This window comes from Callorhinus ursinus, unplaced genomic scaffold (assembly GCF_003265705.2).
Source record: "Callorhinus ursinus isolate GAN/ISIS: 27379988/994484 unplaced genomic scaffold, GSC_fseal_2.0 scaffold48, whole genome shotgun sequence".
Lineage (NCBI taxonomy): Eukaryota > Metazoa > Chordata > Mammalia > Carnivora > Otariidae > Callorhinus > Callorhinus ursinus.
In genome coordinates, this window is record NW_027397110.1 from 9,778,287 (window position 1) to 9,803,566 (window position 25,280).

The window sequence follows — 25,280 nt, forward strand, 5'->3', positions numbered from 1 at the left end:
CTTGCCCACAGGGGGAGGCGAGGGTGAGCCCCATTTGCTGGGGCAGGAGATGAGACCCAGAGAGGGCGGGGGTCTTGGGCACAGTCACAGCCAGCGAGCGGGGCCAAGGGTTTGTCCCAGGTCTGTGCGGCTCTAGGGTTCGTGCTGCCAGCATGAGGAGGTGGGCAGGCAGCGGCTGATGTGGGAGCCTCGGCCCTCGAGGTGGGGGGTGAGTGATTGGGGGTAGAGAGGAGGCCAGAGAGCCGTGACGCCCAGTGGTACAGGGCTGGGTCTGTCAGAGAGGGGCCCGGGGGAGGGCCCCCAGCTGCTCTGGCCCTATAACTTGGGCAGTGCCCGATGTGGGCAGACGGTAGGGCAGGGGTACCCCCCCCCAGAGATAGGGGTCCCTGGTCGACCTAAGACAGTGGCCCATCCACGCGTGCCCACTGGCCCACAGCTCAGAGGGGTAAATAATTGAAGGGCAGGTCACACGAACCTGCCCGCGTCACGGGATGCCTTCCGCCGGGTCTGGTTACGCCCCAGATCGCATTCTGACATCCCTGGCTGTTGAATAATTAAGCTGCCACCTCCTCCCTGGCCACCACCACCGGCAGGCCCTCCGTCTCCAGGTCCCACTCTGCAGCTTTCTTTGCTCCCTCAAAGCGGTGGGCACTGTAAGCGACCGACCCCCTGCGCTCCCGGCCCCGCCAGCACCTCTGGCCTCCTGCCCAGCACCCGACTTGCAGCCCACTCCATGGCCCCCGAGATGGACCAGGTCTATAGGTCCACCATGGCCATCTACAAGGTGAGCAAGCGTGTGGCCCAGGCCCCAGGCCCGAGTGCCCCTTCCCAGGGCTCGACGGTCCGGCCGGCTCTGGAGGACAGAGGGTGAGCATGACCGCAGCATGGTCTGGAAAGGAAGACCCAGAGTCAGGCTGGGTTGTGGTCACAGGGGTGGGAATCCCTGGGGGCAGTTAGCCACCCCAGCCCCAACCTGAGGCTCCCAGGGCAGAGGTTTGTCCATAGTCACCCAGTGAGTGACAGACCCGCCGAGACGGCACACCTAGACGCTGGACCAAGGCGGGACGGGGCCCAGGGTGGCGAGAGGTGGGAGCAAGTGGGGCCCCAAAGAGCCACCTGGCCCAGGACCAGAGAGTCCCTCTCTGTGTGTCTCTGTCTGTCTTCCTGTCTCTGTCCGTCTCACCTTTCTGAGCCCCTCACTCAAACTTTCTACTTCACACCAGAGGGATGGCCGCTGTCCCCATAGACTTTTATTGGGCGCCTCCTTTGTGCAGGACCCTTCCACATGTAAGCCTCACAACACCCTGCCTCTAGGATAGAAAATAATCACCCCAAAGGAGAGATGAGAAAGCCAGGGCCAGCATGGTTCAACAGCTTGTTCAAGGTCTCTGAACATCCCCGAGAGGCTTCTGCAATTTGAACCAAGACCCAAGTCTTAAGTCCATGCCCAAGGCCCTCTGCACCCCGAGGGTACCCTCCAGCTGGCCGTGGCCTGAGGTGGCCCATGACCCAGCCACAGCCTCGCTGACAAGGGGCTCTTCTCTGAGGAAGGCAAGATCTGCCCTTGCCCCTGGGGTGACTGTCGGCCACCCGTGTGTCCAGCCAGGCAAGGCCTGGACCCAGCGCAGGGTTGAGCCACACCCAGCTGGGGCCCGCAGCAGACCACGAGCTTCCTCCCAGTGGGAGGGGGAGAACCTTCCAGGTGCCTTGTCTTGGGAGCAGGTTCCTGCCAGGGCAGGTATGTGAGCAGAAGCTGGCCTGGAACAGGGATTCGGGGAGATGGCCTCCAGGCCCCTGCAGCAGAGTCAGGATTCGGGGTGACTCCACGCTTCTAGGCGGCCTCCTCTCTGGGGCTGGACGGGATCCCTGCGCCTGAGGCCCGGTAACTTACCTCTGCCCATCGACCTTTCTTCCTCTCCCTCTCCCAATCTTCGCCCTGGCTCCCGTTGGCCTGGGGCTCCCAGAGCATCATGGAGCAGTTTAACCCCGCCCTGCAGAACCTGGTGTACCTTGGAAACAATTACCTGAGGGCCTTCCATGGTAAGTGGCCGGCCCGGGGGCCCCAGCCCCTCAGCCTCCACTGTCCCCATGCACCTGTCCCTCCATGCAGTCACCTGCACCCCCCCCATCGTCTGCACCACACACCAGACACCCCACTCAGGCTCACGTCTCCACACTCCCGTCCAGCACCCTCACCTGCGCACACCCACACCCTCCTCTGCCCGCTTCTTAGATGCCCCCTGGATGCTCCCAGAGATGCGGTGCCCGGTCCTGGCGGCCTCCACGGCCCCAACGGCACACACTTCTGTATGTCACCCTGATCCTGCCCCATGAGCCCACTGCTGGGCCCAGGCCCACCTCGGCAAGCCCGGCTTTGCACCACAGCTGTGTGTCCTCACTCTGCCCAGTGCCCCCCACCCCCCGCCAACAGCTGAACCTCACCCACGGTGCCCGCACAAACAGCTACCCCTCCCCCATTTCCCAACAACCCCCACTCCACCAAGGCGATCACACCACCAGGGCTTGCAACCCTCTGTGCCAAGGACAAGCCAGGGACACACCCGGAGCTGAGAGCCACCCAAGCCCTCCCTGCCTTTCAGGACTTTGGAGTCAAAGCCTGCTTTCCCCCACCCCAGCTCCCCCAGCCCACCCGCACCCCACACCCCTACACCTGCGCATCACACCACACCTGCCCACACCCTCCCTGCGGGTACACATGGCTGCCTGCGCCCCCACCCATGACAGACACACGCTGAGTCTGGGTGTGGGGTACAGCTGCCCTGGGCCCTGCTCCACACCCGCTTCCTCCTCTGGCCAGTACCCCGCGTCCACACACATCGCCCGGGACACCCCTCCGTCTTCCAGACGCCTCTGCCAGTTCCCACAGTGTCCCCTCCGCACACCCTCTCCGGACAGGAGGGGTCTCCAGAGGGCGGGGGCAGATGGAGGAGGGGGCTGGGGCTACACACGTCCCCTGTCCCCACGCAGCTCTGTCCAAGGCGGCTGAGGTGTACTTCAACGCCATCCAGAAGATCGGAGAGCAGGCCCTCCAAAGCTCCACCTCGCAGATTCTGGGTGAGGCGCTCCCCCTTCCACCATATCCCCCAATCTTTCTTGGACCTGCAGGGGCTCTCCTCCTGGCCCTGCATCTGCCCCAGGCCGCCTCCTGCGGCCCAGGGCCCTCTGTCTCCCTGGTGCCGTCACTCAGGGGCCTGCTTGGCTCACCAGCCTGGGATCCCAGAGAGGGTTCCTTTCCTGTTCTCACCATTCCTGGAAACCCCACCAAGCCACAGGCCTTGCAGCCCATGACAAGCCCAGAGCCCAGAGCCCAGAGCCCAGACTCTTGTTCTGGAGCCCAAGCCCCTCCCCGCCACTCCCTACAGGGCTATTCCAGGGCCCGGACAAGCACGGCCTTCCTCCCAGCGCCATATGGGAAATCCTTGGACTTTGGCCCCCAAATCCCATCTCAGGCAGCCGCTGCAGCAGCTTCTAGCGGGGGGGGGGGGGGGGGGGGGGGCTGCCCCCCGCTGAAGGCGGCTTTCCCTCCGTACCTCCAGGGGAGATCCTGGTGCAGATGTCCAACACCCAGCGGCACTTGAACTCTGACCTGGAGGTGGTGGTAAGTACCGCGGCCCTGAGGCGTCACTCCGGAGAGCGGGCTGCTTTCCAGGAAAGACCGGGGCCCAACCCTCCACAGCCTTTCTCAGGGAGGGCTCCCTGCGGCCCTTAGTGACACACAAGCATGGGCTGTGCCTGCCAGGCTGTGCAGGGCGTGTGCACCTGCCATAGCTTGTTCAAGCTTCTGGCAACCCCAGGAGGCAGCCGCCACTTCTGTCTCCATTCTACAGACCAGGAAACTGAGTCTTGGAGATCGAGTCCCTCGCTCCCAATTCCAGAGCGAGTGGAGGAACTAGGGAGAGAAAGGACCGCTGCCCAGGTGCACGTGGCCAGGCCCTGCTCCTCTCTGGCTCCCCAACCCCTCCCTCCAAGCTCCCAGGGAGCAGCCAGCCACTGAACCTTGTCACACCCATGAGAAAACCCCACAGAACTAAACCCAGTCACCCCAGTGAGGGATCCCAGGCGCTGCTGACCCAGCAGCCTCCGTGTGGCACCCCCAGTCACAGCCCAGCTCCGAGAAGAGCTGCCCTCTGCAGACACGGCCTGGTGCTCCTACCCACTGGGCTGTCTTCATGCTGTTCTCTCAGCCTAGAAGCAGCCCCAGCCTTGCTGGCCAGCACCTTACCAGGCCTCCCTTGACCCCGGGCAAGCTCATTACTTCTTCTAGACTCCAGCGGATGCTTCTATGCATTCTTAGCACACGGTAGTTAAGAAAGCCAGCTCTGCAGCCAGAGCACCTGGGTTCACAGCCCAGCGCCACCTGCCACGGGCTTGTGACCTTGAACAAGGCTCTCTGTACTTTGGTTTATCTGTCTGTACAATCAAGACAATCATAACTACTGGCAGGACTCTTGGGAGGACCAGGTGAATTCATAAGGATAAACTAGTTGCTCTCCATACATCTTCATGGTGATAACAGGCAGCAGGATCTACCGGCCTGTCTCTATCCCTGCCAAGACTGGGAGCCCTGCGAGGGCTGGGGTGGGGCCTGGCACTGAGCAGGGCTTCCCTGACTCTGGATGGAAAGAGCAAGATTTGAAGAGAGTGGGGGCTGGCCACGTGGGGAGATGAGAAGGAGTCCCCAGGGGGCACGGTGGGCAGAAGTGAGCCAAGGATGGGGAGCTGGGGCAGAGCATGAGAGGGCCTGGGGGTGACGGGTCTTGAAAAGCTCGGGAGGAAAGGTCAGCTCATTGTGACAGCACGTGGCTCTCAAACGTGTGTGGGGGGAACCCTTGGAAGTCAGGGTGCACTTTGGGGGACACCAGAAAATACTCAGCAGTTTGGCTACCATGCCAAAATAGGGAACAATTTCAGGAGCAGAAAACGTGCATCCACCTGCCCAGGATAAAACCCTGGTCCGGGGCCCATCTCTGGGACACCTGCAGGCTTAGGGCTCAACCGTGCCCTGTGCTGGGGCTCAGGAGGGGAGTCAGGAGCGCAGCTTGTGCTGGTGGCCTGTGGCTTCCCATCCTCGGGCCCGCCTGGGCTGGATGGGACGAGTCTCATCCAGGCCCTCTCTGTAAGGAGAGCTGCCGTCCCTGGGCACCAGTGTCTTGGCTGTGACAACCAGGCAGGGCCCTTGGCCAGAACCATACCAGACCCGGTGCAGCCGATGCTGCCTTCCCCGGGGGCTCCTTCACCCGACAGCCATCTACAGCTGGGTGCTGGGTGCCGTTGCAGGCCGGCCCGGTGGGGGGGGCATGGACAGCAGACAAAACCCTTGCCCGCCCCAAGGGTGGGGCCAGACAAAACCCAAGACCAACAAGTGAGTACATATGCGACAGGATAGATGCAAAATGTGCTCCGGAGGAAAACAGAGCCGGGAAGGCGCAGAGTGAGTGTTGGTGGGCTGCAATTTTTAAACAGATATCCAGGAAAACAGCCCGAGGAAAGGGACCCTGAGAGAGGCCTAGAGGAGGGGAGGGTGTCAACCAGGGAGACGCGTGTGGGAGGGGCGTTCTGGGCAGAGGCAACAGCTCCCAAGGGCTAGCAGAGGCGTGTGTGAAGGAGATGGTCGGCCACGACAAGAGCCCCGTCCTGTGGCCTCGCTGGGGCTCTAGCCACTCTGAGTGTGCGAAGCCCAAAAGCTACAGGATCTGACTTTTCTTAATTGTAAACGAAAACGCAGACAGGGAACATCTCAGTGAGCATATTAGAGCTTAAGGAATCATTTTAAGGTAAACTACCATCCAGGTCAAGAACTGTGCTGCCTCCCAGGGAGCCCCTCCCTGCACCCCCTGTCAAAATCACAGCCCCTCCTTCCCTGCCTCCCTCCAAAAGTGACCGCGGATCCGACACTTCCTTGTGCTCCTTTGTAGCTGATCAGTGGGGCATACATCCCTAGACACTAGAGTTTGGTTGTGCTCTGTTTCTTTTTTTCAAATATGGCTTTGAGTTTCTCAGTCAGCTGGCTCCCCTCCATCCCTTTCTTTCCCTTACGACTTGTCTGTTGAAGGCCCTGGGGCCCTATGACTGGTTTTCCTACAATCTGGAAATTGCTGATCTCACATTCCTGGCGTAGTTCAGCTTGTTCCTCTGTCCTCTGGATGCAGGGGCTCCATCAGACCCAGGTTCTATCCCTCTGGCAAGACCACAGAGAGCACTGGATTCTAGCAGGAGCCACGTCACGTCTGAAGCCACATGATATTAACAGCCATGGGGGCTCAGTGTGTCCAGATCCGTTCCCACATTGGGAGTTAACAGCTCTTCTGATGCTCTCTTACCCATTAACTGGGAGACGCTGCTCCTTACCTACTCTTTGTTACCCGTGGCACGTTTTGTGTGGGAAAAGCAGGATCAAGGTTTACTCACTCCCTTTCCTCATTAGCTTTTAAGAGCATGAGCTCGCTCCCTGTCATCCTCTGAAAGTGACCCATTAGCCGTATTGTTTTCCTCGCACCATTACTGTAGTATTTTTTAGTATCATCGGTATTTGTAGATTTAAACACATTTGATGTATTTCAGTCCTTTGCAATTTTATTGTCTTTAGCCCAAGTTGAAAATGTCCCCCGCTTTGGCCAATAGGAGCTTCCTCAGTCTGGCTCCTGAGTCTCTTGGGCACGACCCTAGTAGTATTGACAGCTTTCTGGCTGTCTTGCTCCTCTTATGGGTCACATGGCGTCTCCTTTGTTCCTGGTCCTCATCAAGAATCCTGATTCTCGAGGACACAGGGAATGAAAGCATTCAGACATCCCGGTTGTCTTCTGCCATTGGAACGTTGAATGTTGCTGCTGAAAAGTCTGATGATCTGTTTTTTCCCATCACAAATCACTTGCTTTCTCAGCCTGGATGCCCGAAAGATTTTTTTCTTTTTTTCTTTTTTTTCAGTCTAGTAATTTTTCTAGACATGTTTTGGTGTTAATCAGTCTGGGTCAAAATCCCCAGTCCCCTTGGTGTATTTTTACAAAATATGTTTTTAAATTTTTTTTTTTTTTTTTTAAATTTCAGGACCGTTATCTTGAATCACAGTTTTTAGAATGTTTTTGTTCTCTGTCTTTGCATTTCTTCTTCAGGAACTCCTATTATCTGTATGTTAGATCTCCGCAGCTTATCTTCAACATCTGTCCCTCTTGGCTGTTTTTACTTTTTTCTTCCTTTCTTCCCCCCACACGCTTCCAGATGTTATGATTTAATACCTGGGCCAAGAATGGAGCCCATTATAGAAGTCCTATCATGGATGTATCTATATATACAATAATAGATAAAAATATATTCTCATATATATTGTGGATATTATATACTAAATATATAATATCAGCTTGAAATTCACTCCTTTAAAATATACAATTTAGACGTTTTTAATGTAGTCACAGAGCTTTGAACCCATCCCCACTATCTAATGTTAGAACATTTTCATCACCCCCTTCCCCAAAACACTGTCCCCATTAACGTTCACTCTCGTTTCTTTGTTTCTTTTCATTAAAAAAAAGTTTCCCTCCTCTTTGGCAACCCGCTCTCTGATTTCTGTCTCTGGAGGTTGCTTGTTCTAGGACTTCATATGACAGGAATTGTACATATGTGTTCCACTGCAACCTGCCTCATTCACCCGGCGTAATGTCGGTAAGATGGCTTTCATGCTGTCACAGGCATCGAAGCCTTGTCCTGTTTGATTACTTACTATTCCCCTGAAGGAATCTACCACAATTTGTTTATCTCTTTTTCTGCTGGTGATCATTTGGGTTGTTTCCTGTTTGGGATTACCATGACTAGGGCTGCTGTGAACATTCTTGCACAAGTCTTTTGTGGATGTATGTTTTCATTCCTCTTCGGCAAATACCTGGGAGCAAAATTTGTGGGTCACAGGACTGACATATATTTGGCTTTATACGAAACCACCAAAGAGCTCTCCAAAGCTGCTGTGCTAGCCACATCCCCGCTAGCAATGTGTAAAGGCTGCTGCTGCTCATCATGCTTACCAACCTTCGATGTTGTCTTTGTTATTTTAGCCATTCTAGAAGGTACGGAATGGTACCTCATTGTGGTTTCATTTTGCGTATGCCAATGACTAAAGACTTTTAATGGGCTTTCTGGACATTTGCATATCTTCTCTCTTGAGGTGTTTGTTTAGTACTTTGCCCATTTATTGCCTATACTTATTGTTGACTTATAGGAGTTCTTTATATAGTCAAGATATGAGCCCTTTATCAGATATATGCATGGTGCATGTTTTTTTCTCCCCCCAACCTGTTGCTTGTCTATTCATTTTCTAAATAGTGTCTTTGATGAGCAGAACTTTTACATTTTTAGGAAGCCCAATTTGGCTATTTTATTGTTTTCATTTTACAAAAGGCAGAATCTGTTTAAACTCAGTAAACTACCTTACAATTCATGGGACTAATGCTATGGCAACAACAAACACCTGCCTCTGCTAATTTGACAATTTTAAAAAGTGGTTTGTGTTTGTAGCCTATTTAAGAAATCTTTGCCCACCGCCATGGCAAAGATACTCTAAGTTTTCTTGTAGAAGCTCTATGTTCTGGACTTTACATTTATTTCTATGATCTATCTTAAATTTGTTTTTGTGTATGAAGTGACATAGAATCAGGGTTTCTTTCCCCCTGTATAGACATTCAGTTGTTCTAGCACCGTTTCAAAAAGGCTTTGCTTTCCCCATTGAACTGACTTGGTGTCTTTGTCGAAATGTGATTTGTTGTATATGTGTGGGTCTATTGCTGAGCTCTCTACCCTGTTCCATTGATATATTTGTCTATCTTTATACCAATACTGCAACTCTATTCATTGCTGTGGCTTTATAGTGAGTCTTAAAAATCAAATAGTCTAGGGGTGCCTGGGTGGCTCAGTAGGTTGAGCATCTGCCTTCAGCTCAGGTCATGATCCAAGGGTCTTGGGTTCAAGTCCCGCATCGGGCTCCTTGCTCAGTGGGGAGCCTGCTTCTCCCTCTGCCTGCTGCTCCCCCTTCCTGTACTCTCTCTCTCTGTCAAATAAATAAAATCTGGTAAAAAATCAAATAGTCTAAGAATTTTGTTCTTTCTCAAAATTATTTTGCACATTCAAGATCCTTTGCTTTTCTATATGTAGAATCATCTTGTCAGTTCCATTAAGAAAACCTGCTGGAATTTGGACAGGGATTGCATTAATCTATAAATTAATGGCCATCATAGGGGCACCTGGCTGGCTCAGTCAGTAGAGCACGCAACTCTTGATCTCAGGGTCATGAGTTCAAGCCCCACACTGGGAGTGGAACCTGCTTTAAAAATATATATAAATTCATGGTCATCTTAACAATATTGAGTCTTCTGATCCATGAACATGGTATACCTCTCCGTTTATTCATTTCTCATAGCAAGCCCTTGTCATTTTCAGGGTGGCAGTCTTGCACATCTCTTTTGTTAGATTTGTTCCTAGGTATCTGGCTTTTTTAGCTATTATAATCGGAATTTTAAAATTTCATCCTCCAAGTTGTTCATTGTTTGACTTATATTTTAGTAGGATCACTCTGGCTCCTGTACTAAGAATAAAATATTAGCAGCGGAGGGCAAAAGCAGAGCAGGAAGACCAGTTTAGAGGCTATGGCAATAATCTAGGGGAGGGTTGAAATCGCTTGGGAAAGTGGCAGCAGTGATAGTGTTGAGAAGAAATCAGACTGAATGTAAAGCCAATAAGATTTTCTGATGGAGTGGATGTAAGTTGCAAAAGAAAAGGGAAAATCAAACTATCTCCAAGGTTTTGTCCTAATCAACTGGAAAGGTGTAGTTGCCATTAGCTGAGGTGGGAAATACTGAGTGTGGAACATTTCAGGTGGAGGTCAGAGATTAGGGACTTAGTTTTAGACATGGTAAGTTTGAGACGCTTATTAGAAAACCAACTGGAGGTGTGGACATCAGTTGTATGTATGAGGCTAGAGTTTGGGGTCAAGGTCTAGGCTGGGTTGTTTGTCTGGGAGTCCTGAGCATATGGACGGATGAGCTCATGGAGGGAGTGGGTGTCAGAAGGGAAAGGAAGAGGCCCTGGGGGATCAGGAGGTGAGGGAGAATCGGCAAATGACAGAGAAGAGGCAGCGAGGATGGTGGGGTAGGGAGTGCCAGGAAAACCAGGAGAGGGTGGTAGGCTGGAAGCCAAGGGAGGAAGGTGTTTCAGGGGGAGAGAATGGTCAACTGTGCTGAATGATGACCACAGGATGTGTCAGATGAGTCCTGAGAGCTGGCTTTGTGATGTGGAGTGTCAGTGATTTCAACAAGAACATTCTTATTGGTGTGGTGGGGCACAGCCTGACTGGAGGGGGTCCAAACTGGAATACAGGAGTGGGGTCAGCCCACAGGGACAATTCTTCCGGGGCCAGGGGGGTGGGGTTCCTGTATAGGCAGCAAAAGGATTTCTTGCGAGTTACTGGAATAACTCAACACACAGAGGTTACAGTGTGTGTTTTCCATGGTGGGTCTGCTCTCAGCTTCTGTATTGAGGGGCTCACAGGACCCGCTAATGAAGTATATGCTGGGAGAGGGGTTGCAGGGGAGGGCAGTCTCTGTTCTGACCTGCTGGGAATTCCTCAGTCTGCCTGGGGTTCATGACTTCTGTGTTTCAGAAGCCACCTGTTAATAGATAGTCCTATAGTCCTATGGTTCCGCCATAGCAAGAGCTCAAAGTTCACATCAGTTATCAACCCCTTAATAGATTGATTTCTTCCGGAGCTTAATGGAGACTTTCCATTAACCCAGTGGTGCCTGAGCCCCATCTAATTGGTGATCACAGCCAAGCCATGGCAATGGGAACAATTACAATCCAGTGATCCCATTCTAACACATATCCACAGGGTGACTCAATTCATACCTGACTGGAAGCAGAAGGAGTGACATCTGATACATGGAAGGTGACTTGCTCATAAGCCATGTCTCCTAAGCAAGAGTGGAATAGGGCAACCAGAATTAGGGGAAGGGAAAAGCCCCCAGCTTGTCTGCTGCACTGACGGCAAGAACCCTTTAATCTGTATTTTAAGAACATTTTAAAAGAGCTCCTGTGCCCAGGCCTCCCTGAGGAGAGTGCTCCCAGCCGCCCAGGGCTCTCAGCTGGGGGCAGGCTGCACCACCTCCTTGCGCATCTTTGTGACAGCCCCACATCCCCCTGCATTGTCTCAGCACGCCAACTCTGCGGGAATTCAGGTGGAGCTGGTGTGCCCATTCTGTGGGATTTTGTGCATTTTAGATATTTTCCGTAGCCTTTGGTGTGGTTCAAGTTTGTCTCCAGGTACCACTCATCATCTTTATGAGTGCTTGGTTGCAAAGTTGCCTGGCTTTTGCAGGTTGGCTCCAACTCTGTATCTCCTATAAGCCCTGTTGTTTATTTTGGGCGATTTTGCAGGATACGGGGATTTTCGAGAACACATATTTGGTGTTCAAGCAGAAACCTTGGACTATCTTTTCAGGGGGAAGCAGGGCCAGGGGAGGGGTGAGTGAGGTGCCCCAGGGACCGCCCTGGGAGATCCCACAGGTGCAGGCTGGGAAGGCTCACTTCCTTATTTCCGGGATCCAGTTGACAAGGCAGATATGTGGTCTTGACACCGTTCATAACACTGACCCCCTTACAAACACACACACACACACACACACACACACACACACACACACACACACCCAGCAGCCACAACTCAGGATTCAAGGCATGGCCTGGCCCGAGGGGGCCACACTCAAGGCCCCTAAGACCAGCAGTTACCAGGGTTTGAGAAACAATTATGGGAGAAAAACATAAAATTTGCAACTTTTATAATTGGTTTTCCCTGAATACTGGAAGAAGATTACCAGCATTCTTCTTCTGGGCAATGCCCTAGCCCAAGGGGCAGAACTCCCCAAGCACAGCATGGGGACCCCTGCAGCAGCATGCCTAGCAGCATCCACTGAAGGTTCTTGAGCAGGGGCTGCTGAGGGGCAAGGAGGTGCAGACAAAGGAGGCTGAGCAGAGGTCCCCTGCAGGATGGGGTACACTCCTCTCTGCTCCCTGTGAACCCAAGGGCAAAGCGGGCAGCTGAAGGGTTTAGATCTGATGTCCCCACAACACACAGTGACCCAGGGAATGCTGATGGGGGTGGCCAGGGGAAGGTGCCAGGTGAGCACCATGGCTCACAGAATCAAAGCTCTTCGGGCTTACGAGGCTGGACCTTCAAGAGCATCTGGCCAAGACCTTCCTGTTACAGATGGGGAAACTGAGACCCAGAGAGGGGCAGCAACTTGTCCAAAGTTATAGAGCAAATTGGAGGCAGAACCAGAATTATTAGGACATAACTCTTCTGAGCCTGAGCCCAGCAGCCTTCCCCCGCCTCCTGGTCCCCCAGGTGGTCAGCCACTTCCATCCCACCTGTCGTGGAAACCAGCCACCCCTCAACAGCTAAGACCTCAACAGCTGTGAGCGCTTTCACTGGGTCAGGCCCTGCCCATGGTGCTGGGGACACAGATGGCCAGATGAGGCTCCTGCCCACAGCAGCTTGCTCTTCCTACAAAGGGGCTATGACCAGGGGCCCAGCAAGAAATTCTGTCCTGTGGCTGGAGGAACGGAAAGTAAACGAACAAATGTATATACATTGCAGAAACAAAATGGGAGAACAGTGGATTCTGCTGGGGAAGTCAGGGAGACTTCCCAGTAGAGGGGGCAGGGAAGTTGGTACTCAAAGTCTGGTAGGAAATTCTAGGCAGAGGGAATGGCATAATCAATGTACAGCCTGGGAGTAAGACCCAGAAGACACTGATACATTTATGGAGGGGGTGTGGCCAGGCAGCTACTGCACTACCTGTTTGCATACGGAACCATTTTTTAATCTTCCCTCCAACCAGGTGCTTATATTATGACCATTTTCTCCGACAATTGGGCAGGTGTCTGGTGTGTTAGGAACTCGGTGGGCTGTATTGGACTGCGCAGTGCAAGGGATGCCAGGGCCTGGGGATGATTAGGGCCACTCTGATCACCCCCACCCTGTGCTCCACACAGGTGCAGACATTCCATGGAGATCTGCTACAGCACATGGAGAAGAACACGAAGCTGGACATGCAGTTCATCAAAGTAAGTGTGGCCCCCCGCCTTGGCACCCCAGCCCATCACCGCAAGACGGCCTCTCCCCGTTTGATGGAAGAGCACACCAAGGCCTGCGCTGGGCATTGACTGGCTCCAGGCTGTCCATGTTCCGAGCTGAGCCCCCCGGGGCCCTGTTCAGTGCTCTGACCTGTGGACCTGGAGTATTGAGCTCTTTGACATGGGGGTCTCCCCCCTCTCCCCACCCTCCCCAAGGACAGTCGCCAGCACTATGAGATGGAGTACCACCATCGAGCCGCCAACCTGGAGAAGTGCATGTCTGAGCTGTGGCGCATGGAACGCAAGAGGGACAAGAATGTTCGGGAGATGAAGGTGCAAGAGCTGGGGGCAAAACCAGGCTCTGGGGGGACCCCCTGACACCCTCCTGAGCTCCCACGCCCAGCACCGGCCCAACTCCAGGAGGGCCGCCTGCCCCACTCTCTGTAGTGAGCAGAGCGAGGGAGGTCAGCAGGCCCGTGGTGGGTGGGCACCCCTGGCCCTCAGGCCCACCTCAGTGCCGCTCCTAGCGTGGTCACTGCCCGGCCTTCCTTCTATTTCATGGAGAAAACCTAAGGCCATCAGCCATGCTGCTCCTGGTCGCGGTAGCCAAGGTGTAATTCCCCAGCAGCCCCGCTACCCTCCACTCCCTCCTGCCCTGGCAGTGCTCCCCTGCCCCTGGCCGGGGCCAGCCCTCCTCCCAAGCTCAGGGCCCCATCCCTGGCCTCTGTCTCCAAGACTTCTATCTCCTTTCCCGTCTCCTCTTCTGGCTCCTTTACTAAGCTCTTATCTCTCCTCTTCAGAATCTACCCTCCCAAGTAGGGACTTAAATCAACTCATCACATTTCCTTAAACCAATCTCCCTGGGCCCCGCCTCCGTGCCTGGCCCCGTGCCTGGGGCTGGGGGCAGAGCAATGGCTGAGACTCCAGCCCTGCCTGTGAGAAGGGGCCCGGCTGGGCAGACACAGAGCCCAGGCTCAGGAGGATGAGGATGCCCATGAGAGGTGGGCCCGGGAGCTCTGCTGAGCTGGGAGCTCAGGGGAGGACCTCTGGGAGGAGACGGCTGATTCAGGAAGGACAGGAGGCTTCAGACAGCTGGTACTTGTGGAGGGTGGGATGAGGCATCCACTCGCTGCCTCCAGCCAGAACCCGCTTCTCCCACAGGAGAGTGTGAACCGGCTACACGCACAGATGCAGGCCTTTGTGTCTGAGAGTCAGCGGGCAGCTGAACTGGAAGAGAAGCGGCGCTATCGTTTCCTGGCCGAGAAGCACCTGCTGCTTTCCAACACGTTCCTGCAGTTTTTTGGCCGGGTGAGCTGGGGCTGGGGGACAGGTTACAGGGCCTTCCTAGGGTCTGTGCTTTCTGTGAGCTGGCTGCCCACAGGGATTTCCCTCCCTTCGCCCATTTCCTTCTAGCCTTCCTCTCTGTAGTTATTTATTGTTTACTCTCCCCATCTATTTCTTTGGTTGTTTCTGTGTTTATTTGTATCATCAGACACTCCTTCATGATTTTGTTTATTCTCACATTCATTCACCAATTCATGCCTTTATTCACTCATGTATGAACCATTTATTCTTTCATTCCTGCTTGCACATACTCACCACTTGCAAATTCATCAATTCATAGGTTTATTTAGTTATTGCCTATTACTTTTATCATATTGTTTAAGTCCTCTATACTCTTGCTCTGTTCCATCTGCTAGACCAATCAGATTCTTTCATTTCTCATTGGCTTTCTAGCAGATTTTGCTTTCTGTATTTAACTGCCATGTTGTTTAGTGCTGTTGGGTTTACAACTATCATACCTTCTCTGTAAATGTTGCCATTTATGTATTTCATATCTCATAATCCAGCTTGATGCTTCTCATTTCACTTTGTCTGAAATTAAAATTACCCTCCTTTCTCTTCTGTGAACTCTTTGTTTTAAGGTTTTATTTATTTATTTTTAAAAGATTTTATTTATTTATTTGACAGAGAGATAGAGAGAGAGCACATGTAGGCAGAGCAGCAGGCAGAGGGAGAGGGAGAAGCAGGCTCTCCACTGAGCAGGGAGCCCAATGCGGGGCTCAATCCCAGGACCCTGGGATCATGACCTGAGCCAAAGGCAGACACTCAACCGACTAAGCCACCCAGGCACCACAAAGTTTTATTTATTTAAGTAATCTCTGCACCCAAGATAGGGCTTGAACTCATGATCCTGAGATCAAGAGTTGCACACTCTTCTGACTGAGCCAGCAGGCACCCCTTTATCTCTTTGTTTTATGTTTTCTGTCACTAACGTATAGCTCAGTTTTGACTTTTGACCAGTCTGACAGCTTATGTCTTCAAATAGAGCAATTCAGTTCGTTCCCAGTTAACCCAACAACTGATATACCTGTTTTATTTTACTTGGTCATTTCCTCTTTTTCTCCCATGCTTGCTTTTGCCACTTTGGTTGTGTTACTATGGATTCCCCTTTCCCCTTTATTAATTTGCAAATCCTACTGTTCTTTTCATCTCTATTCATGATAACCTCACTTTGTGACCCTCCTGATAACATATATTCATCTCTTATATTTTCCAAAATATACTGACACCCCCCCCCCCGACACTACTCCGTCCGTTGCAGCCCCCCACCCCTTAAGATGAGACCTGGAGAAGGATTTTGCTGCCCTCCCTGGCACTCTAAAATGTGGCCTTACTCCTTCCCTTTGCCTTCCCAATCCCCAGCTCTTGGTTTTGCCAAAAAACTTCAGGACTTTTAGTTCTAGACTCTCACAAGTCATTACTTTGCAGCATGATCCTTCTATTTCGAGAAACTTCACTTAGATCATGTATATTCCCACTGCCTGGTGCACGGTCACTTGCACTGATATTTCATTACACATGTGATCAGATATGCTGATACCACTGTTTTCACTCCTTTTCATTTCCTGATGTCTTGAGGCTTCTGTCTTGATTAATTGAATGTCTTCTGCAGATGTGTCACCTGAATCCATGCATATGTGCAAACGTCTCACTTTGACCTTGAGTACTGAGTGGCATGTCGGCTGGTTGAAGGACTCCAGAGCTGTAGGTTTTTTCTCCTGTGGTCCAAGAGGACATTCCCCTGTTTCCTGGTGCTCTGTGTTGTGGATGCAGAAGTCGGGTGCCAGTCTGTCTTCTTTCTCTCTTAAGTAACTGGCTCTTCCTCTGGATGCTTGGAGATTTTCTTGGTGTCCCTGGGACTCAGGAATTTGTCCAGGCACCCCTAGATGAGTGGCTCCTGGTGCTCCTCACTCTGTGGGCTCAGGTCTTTCTTCAGGTCAGGGGAGCCATTTGCTCTTCCGTTTCTCTATTATCACTCCGCCACCATTCCTTCTTCTCCTTCTAGAACTCCACATCTATGACCTCCTCCCTCACCGCTGGGTCCTCTCAGGTGCCTTGTTTCTTTCCTTTTGCCTCCTCATAGTCCTGTTCCCACTCAGGGTTGAGTTGAACTGCAAGGCCTCAGGCAGTGGTATTGGCAAACGTGAGAGGATTCGGGGAGTGGAGCAATCTTTACCCTGGTGGGACCCCCTTCTAACCCAGGTCTTCCTGTGGCAAGGATTGGCTCTCACCTCAGCCTCAGGGATAGGGATCAATTTAGCCTACTCATGCGGAGAACCACTGCGGACATGGCTGCCAGGGAAGGTTGTGCAGACTGAGCACTGCACAAGGGAACCTGGTTGAGAGTAGGGGCTGTGTTCTGCTCTTCAGGCTGAACACACTGGTGCAGACTGTGTTTTCCTGGAGAAAGGAACGTCTCTTTCTTTGCATAAAGAGTCCATCCTCTCACCAAATGTGGTGGCATCTGCAGAAGGAGGGGCCAAGGACACTGGGACATCATTTTTCCACCATTCTCTCCTAAAGTGATGACCTTGTCCCTGCATTTTTCCAATGTCATCTGTTCCTTCATTCATATATTTAATAAATATGCTTTGAGTCCAGATGGCATGTCAGGCTCTGCTCAATGTCATATCTGAGACAGAGCGGGCCATGGACCCCCCCCACCCAGCTGGCCAGCCTCTTTTTCCTGATGCCCCTGACGCGGCTCCCCCGCCCCTCTCCCAGCCTCCTTGCTCTGCCCAGTAGTTTCTGTTTCTTTGCATTCTTGTTCAGTTTCCATTTCTCTTTCTTTGTATTCTTCCCAGCCACTGTGCTCTGGCTGCAAACCTAGCAAGCGATTTCACTTCTCTGGGTCTCATTTTCTTATCTGGCAAAAGAGGGTAATAATCCCCATCTCGCAAGGTTGACGCAGTGGTGGAACCTCATATCAGGGAACCCAGTGGAGTTAGGTTCTCCTGCCCCTACTCTCTCCCCTCCAGTGCTGCAAACAAAGGCTACTCTTCAGGAGATCTGTCTGCTTGCAGTCAGCTGCCTCCAACAGCCCCCAGCAGACTCCTGCCTCCCCACCTCAGCCAAGCCCCGTCCCAAGTCTCTGAACCCAGGGACCCTCTGGTGCTGAGCAGCGGTGGGAGACATGGCTGGACACAGTGACTGATCTTGGCTCCAGCTGATATCTTTCCGCTGTCCCACAACAGCCGGCCCCCGGCTCGGGGCTCAGCTTTCTCCTCCTGCCCCTCCTCTCTCCCACAGGCTGATGCTCCTGGGAGGAACTGCTTGTTCTTCTTTGAAATCGTTGTATTGCGATACAGTTCGCACAGCATGCAATTCATCCATTTAAAGTGCACAATTCAGTGGAATCTCGTACATTCACAAACTCGTCCACCCATTGCCACAATCAAGTTTAGAACATTTGCATTACCCCTAAAAACCCCAGCACCCCTTGATGGTCATTCCCTAACCCTCCCCCATTTCCCACCACACCCCCCCACTCCGGTCTAGGCCACCACGGATCTATTTTCTGTCTCTAGACAGAGTTGTGCCTCTTCTGGACATTTCATATAAATGGAATCATACAATATGTGGTCCTTTGTGACTGGCTTCTCCCATGAAGCATCGTGTGGGTAGATTCATCAGTGTGGGGGCACATATCTGTCCTTCGTTCCGTGTTACTGCCAAATACTATTCCGTTGTCTGGAGAGACCACATTTTATTTATCCATTCATCAGTTGATGGACTTCTGGGTTGTTTCTACTTTGCGGCTATTATAAATAATGCTCCTATGGATATATGTAGAAGTTTCTGTGTGGACATATGCTTTCATTCCTCATGGCTATATGGGAGTGGCCCTGCTGAGAATAGGGTAACTCTATGTTTAACTGTTTAAGGAACTTCCAGACTGTTTTCCAAAGTGGCTGCACCATTTCACGGTCCCACCAGCAGTGTATGAGCTTTGCAATGTCTCCGCATCCTTGTCAGCACTTGTTATTGTCAGTCCTCTTGATCCTAGCCAAGCTAGTGGGTGTGAAGTGGTATCTCATTATGGTTTTGATTTGCATTTCCCTGATGGCTAGTGATACTGAATATCTTTCCCGGTACTTGTTAGCCATGTAAGTACCTTCTTTGGCAGGAAGCTCCTTTCTGCTTGTGTCCTGAACGGTTAACCTCCAACGTTAAGGGGACAGCTGACCCCTCCACTGACTGCCTCCTGCTGAGTGATTGCCCCTCAGGAAGGGGCCGTGGATTGAATGAGCCAGACTTCCCTTAGGTATGGAGAGGGGTGGGGACAGGTATCATGTTGTCTGACCCAGCTGGAGTTTAGGACACACAAGATCAAACTCCTAAGGTAGTCAAGCATAAATATTTACCCATTACTATATCTATAAAGAGAATGCACAAGATTTGGAACAAGATTTAAAGAACGATGAGGGCTGGGCACAGCAAGGGATCACTCTCACGTGCCTTGCATACCCAATCCCGGCTGAGTCCGAGTCTGGTCATTAACATGCCTCTCTGCTCACCTCGCCCTCAGCTTCTCTAGGTTTATTGTACTTGTGCAAGTCTATCTCCAGAATAAATTCCTAGGAATGGAGTTGGCGAGTCCAAGGATGTAGGCATTGACTGTCCCAGTTTACCCTTCTGCCGGCCGTGTAGGAGATTCCATTCTCCTTGACAATGGCGTGAGAGCAAACTTTTCGAGGTTTGCTAATCAGCAAGGTAAAACTGGTATCTCCGTGTGGTTTTATTTTATACTTGTCTTATAAACGAGACAGATCTTTTCATGGTTCCAAGCCACTGGATGTCCTTTACTAGGACGTGTCAGCCTCTTTCCCTCCATTTTTCTTATTCATTTCTGGAAGCTCTTTATATGTTACTGAAATTAGCCCTTTCTTGGTGATGAGTTGCAAGTATTTTCTGTTTGTCATTTATCATTTGATGTTGCTTATTGTTTTGCCATGTTTAAAATTTTTTTTAGTCAAATTTATCGGTCTTTTCTAGTCTATGGGGTCTATAGCATACTTAGAATGACTCTTCTGCTCCATAAATGTTTTTAAGACTTCTCCCATGGTCTCCTTATGGTTTTGAAAGCCTGCACAGTGTTTCTTCCTAACCACAGGTGAAACCACCTGGAGGCAGGGCTGAGGGAAGCCAGTAAAGTTGGGTGCTTTCCAGGCTGGGACTTGGTGGTGTGGCCTTCATTCCCAGAACCCCCTAGGACCCTGGCAGGTGCTTTCCACTGAATGTTCTCAAACTGGACAAAAACCCTTTTAAAAATATGGTATGCAGAACCTTATGTCCTTCCTTTGCATGCTGCTTTTTTTTTTTTTTAAGATGTTATTTATTTGACAGAGAGAGACACAGTGAGAGAGGGAATACAAGCAGGCGGAGTGGGAGAGGGAGAAGCAGGCTTCCCGCTGAGCAGGGAGCCCGATGTGGGGCTCGATCCCAGGACCCTGGGATCATGACCTGAGCCGAAGGCAGACGCTTAACGACGGAGCCACCCAGGCGCCCCCGCATACTGCTTCTGCAGCAAGCACATGAAGACCTTTGGAGTTTGGGCTTTGTGCTGCTTTGCTAATTAGTTATGCAAGGCAACAGAGGGGGTGTCCACCTAGTGACCAACAGGACTAGTTGCTCCTGTGACTTGAGTTGCTTTTGTTTTGCTGTCTAAGATCTCTATGAGGTTTTCAGCAGCTGGGCCAGACTGAAGGGAGGAATCATGGAAAGGTGCCGTCACAAGGACAACTTGCTTACTATCTCTAGGAAAGATCTAGCCCTGGGAGGGGCAATCCCTGCAGGATTGGCAAAGGCCCAGGATGTCAAAACATCATCAAATACAGAAAATTAAAAACACCATTCCTGCACACAGCTGGTCTGACATTTAAAGCCCTCCCACCCCCAAGTTGTTATGGACTGTGTGGTCAATGGCTGAGTTTCCTGTCCTTGAAAGTATCCAAACAGAGTTAGATGCCCATGTACCAGGGACACTAGGGATGCTTATGTAGACTAAAAGGAATAGACTGGAAAAACTGTATTTGAAAGGCCTCTTTCAGGAAACGACTCAAACTGGCTTACACAGAAAAGGTACTTATCGCTTTAGTTACTACAAAGTTCAAGGGTTTCAGGTATAGCTGGATCCAGGAGCACACATGTCATCAGAAATTTGCCATTTTCCCTTAGTTGTAGCTTCCTGTGTTGGCTTCACTCTATTTAGCAAAGCCCATGAAGTGAAACAATATATTTTTCCAGATTGTTCCAGGATAAGTACTGGAATTGGGTTCTTTGGTCACAGTTTCTGGGGAAGTGCCATCCCTGAGTCCATGACCCTAACTAGGAGGATGGAGCAACCTGAGTGGCCAGGCCCGGCTTCTACCCCTACCGCTGTACTGGGCAGTGGGAGAGCCTGGCCAAAGCACACAGACTGAGAGAAGGGGCAGGAGAAGCACCTCAAGGAAAACTGAGGGGCCTTCTTCGACAAAAGAGGGGGAGGGTTAGACGGTGGGCAAGTCCAAAGTGGCACCACAGTGGTCTCTGGCCCCTTCCAGCTAGAAAATCGGGTCATCCTCCACTTCCGCGGCCCGAGTTCCCAGGTCTAGGGTGTCGCTTTTGAGGCCCCAGGACCGGGGGAGGGGGGGCGCCTGCTTGGATCTGGCTGACGCCTGTGTCCCTACGCGGCCAGGCCCGGGGCATGCTCCAGAACCGCGTGCTGCTGTGGAAGGAGCAGTCGGAGGCCAGCCGCAGCCCGTCGCGCGCCCACTCCCCGGGGCTGCTGGGCCCCGTGCTGGGGCCGCCCTACCCCTCGGGCCGCCTGACGCCCACCCGCCTGGACATGGTGAGGCCCTGGGCGCCCCCGCCGGCCCCCGCACCCTCCGCGGCGCCCTGGGGCCTGCGGCCCTCCGCCCGGAGCCCCCCGCCCCGCAGGCTCCCGGTCTACGCGGCGCCCCCGGGCCTGCCCTTCCGCCCCGGCGCGGCCTGGGGGTGGGGGCTGGACTAGGGCGCCGCAGCGCCCCCCTCCCCGCCCCACCCTCCTCTGCCCGTCTGCCCTCGCAGCCCCAGAGGCCCCTGGCGGAGTTCAGCTCCCCCCGCAGCCGGCACGGCTCCGAGCCCGGCGAGGCGAGGTCCGCGTCGCAGCTGGAACCAGACCGCCGGTCGCTGCCCCGGACGCCGTCCACCTGTGAGTGCGGAGGGAGGCCCCCCGCGGGGGGGGGGGGGGACCCGGGGGCCCGGGAAGAGGCCCGGAGGGGGCGCTGCAGCAGGAGGGGTCGAGGGGGCAGCCGCCAGGGCCAGCTGCCCACCCACGCGCCGCTGCGCTCTCCCGGCCCCGCAGCCTCGCTCTACGCCGGCGGCAGCCCGCGCTCGCGCTCCAACTCCTTCGGCGAGCGCCCGGGCGGCGGGGGCGGCGGCGGCGCCCGCAGAGTCCGCGCCCTCGTCTCGCACTCGGAGGGCGCCAACCACACGCTGCTGCGCTTCTCGGCCGGGGACGTCCTGGAGGTGCTGGTGCCCGAGGCCCAGAACGGCTGGCTCTACGGCAAGCTGGAGGGCTCATGCGCGTGAGTGGGAGCCCTGGGGCCCGGGGTGCAAGGAGGCCCCGGAGGCCCCGACCGAGACTGGTGCCCCACCCCCCCACTCCCGGGGCTCAGACAAGTCTCCCCCCGCCACACACACACACACACACACACACACACACATACACATACACACACACACGCACGCACGCACACGCCCTGTACCGCCCTCGGTGTCCTCATCCAGCCAGCGGGGGTAGTTAGAGGACAGGGCCGTGGCCGTCCGGAGGAAGGTTCTGTCACTTGTGCGGACACTGCGGGAACCCTACTGCTTGGGCGCTTACTGCGTGCCCCGCACCGAGGGAGGAGCAGCTTCCCCCGTACCCTGAGAGTCAGCGGGGCTCTCTGATGGAGGAGATGGACCTGGAGGTGGGCTCCCCCAGGCCAGGCCCACGGGCCATGCAGGGACCTCACAGGCTGAGCTGCAGTCACGGGTGCAGGGAAGATCCTTCGAGATTGCAAACTGGGGTCGGTTTTGACACCAGGAGTGGAGGCCCGAGGTGGGGAAGTACATTGTGGTCACTGCAAGGCTGGTGGAGGGCAGGGGTTGGCAGCCAAAAAAGGGGAGTGTGCAAAGATCACTCTTTGTGCCAAAGAAAAAGGGGGAGGTGGGAGCTTGTTGGAGCCAGCCAGTGACCCCCACAGGGCTTTTGGGCCAGAGACTGCCTCTCCCCAAGCCCCAGCCCTCTGGAGGTGGCAATAATGAGCCTCCAGGCAGGCAAAGACTCCAAGAGCAGGGATACCTGGGGTCACAGGAACCAGAGTCCTGGGGTGGACAGAAGCAGCGGGGCAGAGCAGGGAAGGGCACTGGGTTGGTAGTCAGGCACCCTGGGCTCCGTGCGCCTTCCTCTGGGCTCGTACATTTGCCTGTGGTCCTCAGCCCCTGCCCTGTCCCCTTCCCAGTCACCCTCGTTGTCATCCACTTGTGTGTCAGTCCATCTGCCAGGTTGGGAGCCTCTGGGGAGCAGGAACTGTGTCTGGCTCTCTGTGGGCCTTCATGTGGTGGGTGCTCAGCGAGTAGGGAATGAAGCGGGTCACCACATGTCCTTGGACACAGCACTTTCCTGCTTGGACTTCCAGTGCCTCCTAAGGCGACCCAGCCCCTGGCAGGACATGAGACTGGCTGGCTGGACTTGAATGTTGAGAAAGATCTCCTCGAGGGATTAAATGAGTTAGTCTGGGCAGGGCCCTCCGAGAGAGGCCTGGCACACAGCACTGCTCAGTAACTGCTCTCGGGAGTGGGATTTTGGCCACTGTTGTTGGGCCTTTTGCTTATGGGACCCTCTGCCTGCACCCCGCAGGAGCGGCTGGTTCCCCGAGGCCTATGTGAAGCCTTTGGAGGAGGTGCCTGTGAGCCCCATGTGCCCCTTGAGCCCAGTGACCTCCATGAACCCAATGAGCCCTATGAATGAGTTACCTTCCAGGTATCTGGGTGGTCGGAAGTGGGGCAGGGGTGGGGACATCTGTGAGTTGCATTCCTGAGTGGGCCTAGCCTCCTTCAGCCCCTGGAGGAAGGGGACCTCCCCCCACATGAGAAAGTCATCGTGTCCATCCCTCTGCCTCCTCTTGGGGCTGCCTTCAAGCCTGTGTGGCCTCCTTTCACCTGGGTACAAGGGAGGAGGCTGTAGGACGCTCAGGAGCCCAGCAAGATGGGATGCGGTGCAGTAGGGGCCTGACGCCTGACCCCCTTCCCGTGCATCCCTCCTCTGGACTCAGATCCTACCCGCTCCGGGGCAGCCACAGCCTTGACGACCTCCTGGGCCGGCCGGCCAACTCTACAGCACCGTCAGAGTACTGGGACGGCCAGTCCCGCTCCCGAGCCCCGAGCCGCGTCCCGAGCCGCGCCCCCAGCCCTGCACCTACACCTTTGCCTGACAGCCGCCAAAGCAGCATGGGCAGCCCGGGGGGGGGCAGGGGGGTCAAGGCGCGCCCCCCCCCCCCCCCCCCGAACACACACACACAACCTGTCCTCAACCCTTGGCTCATCCCATGGGCCCGGAGACTGGAGATGAAGTAACCCTCCCTGCTTGGCCACTGGCTGGCTGGCAGGGGGCCTCCCCATCCCAGCCTCAGTTTGCCCATCTGCAGGGGACGTGTGGGATGGGCTTCGGAATCTGGGGAGGGGGAAAGCCTTCCTCTCAGGGCCTGGAGCCCCCGTTGTCCTGCTGGGAGCCCTGGAAAAGGCCTGTCCCTCCCACCTCCCAGGAGACGCAAGACCAGGATCCTGGGTCAGAGCCGGGGCCGGGGCCGGCTGGGCAGGACCGGGGCGAGGAGTCGGGCGCAAGGAGAGCGGCTGGGGCCCGGGGGGTGGTCCTCTGCCTTCCTGGAATGGGCAGTAGCAGAGGCAGGGGTGCCCCCTTCCCCCTAAACCTGGCCCTTCCTCCACCCCCACTGCAGAAACTTATGTCCTGGGAGCAGCACCCTCCAGAGCTCTTCCCTCGGTGAGTCCTAGGGCGGGGGTCGGAGTGGACGGGGCTCAGAGGAGGGCTGTGGGGGGAGATGAGGCAGGGGTGGGTGGAGGTGGCCAGTGGGGGCAGGAGGTAGGGGTGAGCCCTGGCTCAGGTGCCCAGCCACTTCGCCTGGACCCAGAGCCAGCTGAGGATCTGGGCCCCTTTCACCCTGACCTCTCCCCTCGCAGGGGCACAAACCCCTTTGCCACGGTAAAGCTGCGTCCCACCATCACCAACGACCGCTCGGCACCCCTCATCCGCTGAGGTGCCTTCCTCCGGCACGGGTCTGAGGTCGTCCCCCCACAACTGCCCAGGGGCTGCCCAGAGCTGGCGGTGGCCGCAGCAGCAGTGGATCCGCGAAGCCGGGGTCCGGATACTGGGGGGGCTGCCCTGCCCCAAACGCGCCACCCGCAGCTTGAGCAGCTCCAAGGGGACTGGCCTGGGGTCTGGGCCCTTCAAAATAAAGGAGGCAGAATTGGGGGACAGGACCATTTCTTCTTCCTCCAAGGGCCCCAGGACTCTCCCTGGAGGGGCGCACCCTCCAGCCCACCCCGCATATGTCCTCCTGTTTAACTTTTGTAAACGGTGAGAAATAAAGCAAGTGGACACAGCCGCAGGACTGGTGGTGTCTGATTTGGGGGACAGGGTTGGGGGGGTTGGGGCTGGAGGCCTCCCGCTGGACAGTGGGGTCCAGGAGGTCCTGTAGGTCACTCCCTGGCTCCTGCACAGCCCCTCACAGCCCTCATTTTAAGCAGATCTTTAGGTCTGCCCTGAAGCCCTCAGGCTGTATCCA

The 25,280-nt window shown here is 54.4% G+C and overlaps 1 protein-coding gene across 1 annotated transcript in view; it reads left to right on the forward strand.

Annotated features, from left to right (window-relative positions):
- Positions 1 to 25,012, forward strand: part of BAIAP2L2 (BAR/IMD domain containing adaptor protein 2 like 2) — a 25,023-nt gene extending 11 nt beyond the window's left edge. Inside the window, exons 1-14 of the mRNA XM_025882285.2 lie at positions 1 to 784; positions 1,965 to 2,040; positions 2,989 to 3,075; positions 3,558 to 3,619; positions 13,051 to 13,122; positions 13,348 to 13,464; positions 14,293 to 14,439; positions 21,152 to 21,304; positions 21,523 to 21,646; positions 21,800 to 22,022; positions 23,339 to 23,461; positions 23,754 to 23,961; positions 24,435 to 24,478; positions 24,676 to 25,012. The exon at positions 1 to 784 is cut by the window's left edge and continues 11 nt beyond it. Coding sequence (XP_025738070.2) covers positions 734 to 784; positions 1,965 to 2,040; positions 2,989 to 3,075; positions 3,558 to 3,619; positions 13,051 to 13,122; positions 13,348 to 13,464; positions 14,293 to 14,439; positions 21,152 to 21,304; positions 21,523 to 21,646; positions 21,800 to 22,022; positions 23,339 to 23,461; positions 23,754 to 23,961; positions 24,435 to 24,478; positions 24,676 to 24,751 — 1,563 coding nt within the window. The 5' untranslated portion in view covers positions 1 to 733 and the 3' untranslated portion in view covers positions 24,752 to 25,012. The remainder of the gene's footprint in view (positions 785 to 1,964; positions 2,041 to 2,988; positions 3,076 to 3,557; positions 3,620 to 13,050; positions 13,123 to 13,347; positions 13,465 to 14,292; positions 14,440 to 21,151; positions 21,305 to 21,522; positions 21,647 to 21,799; positions 22,023 to 23,338; positions 23,462 to 23,753; positions 23,962 to 24,434; positions 24,479 to 24,675) is intronic.
- The last annotated feature ends 268 nt before the right edge of the window (positions 25,013 to 25,280 follow it).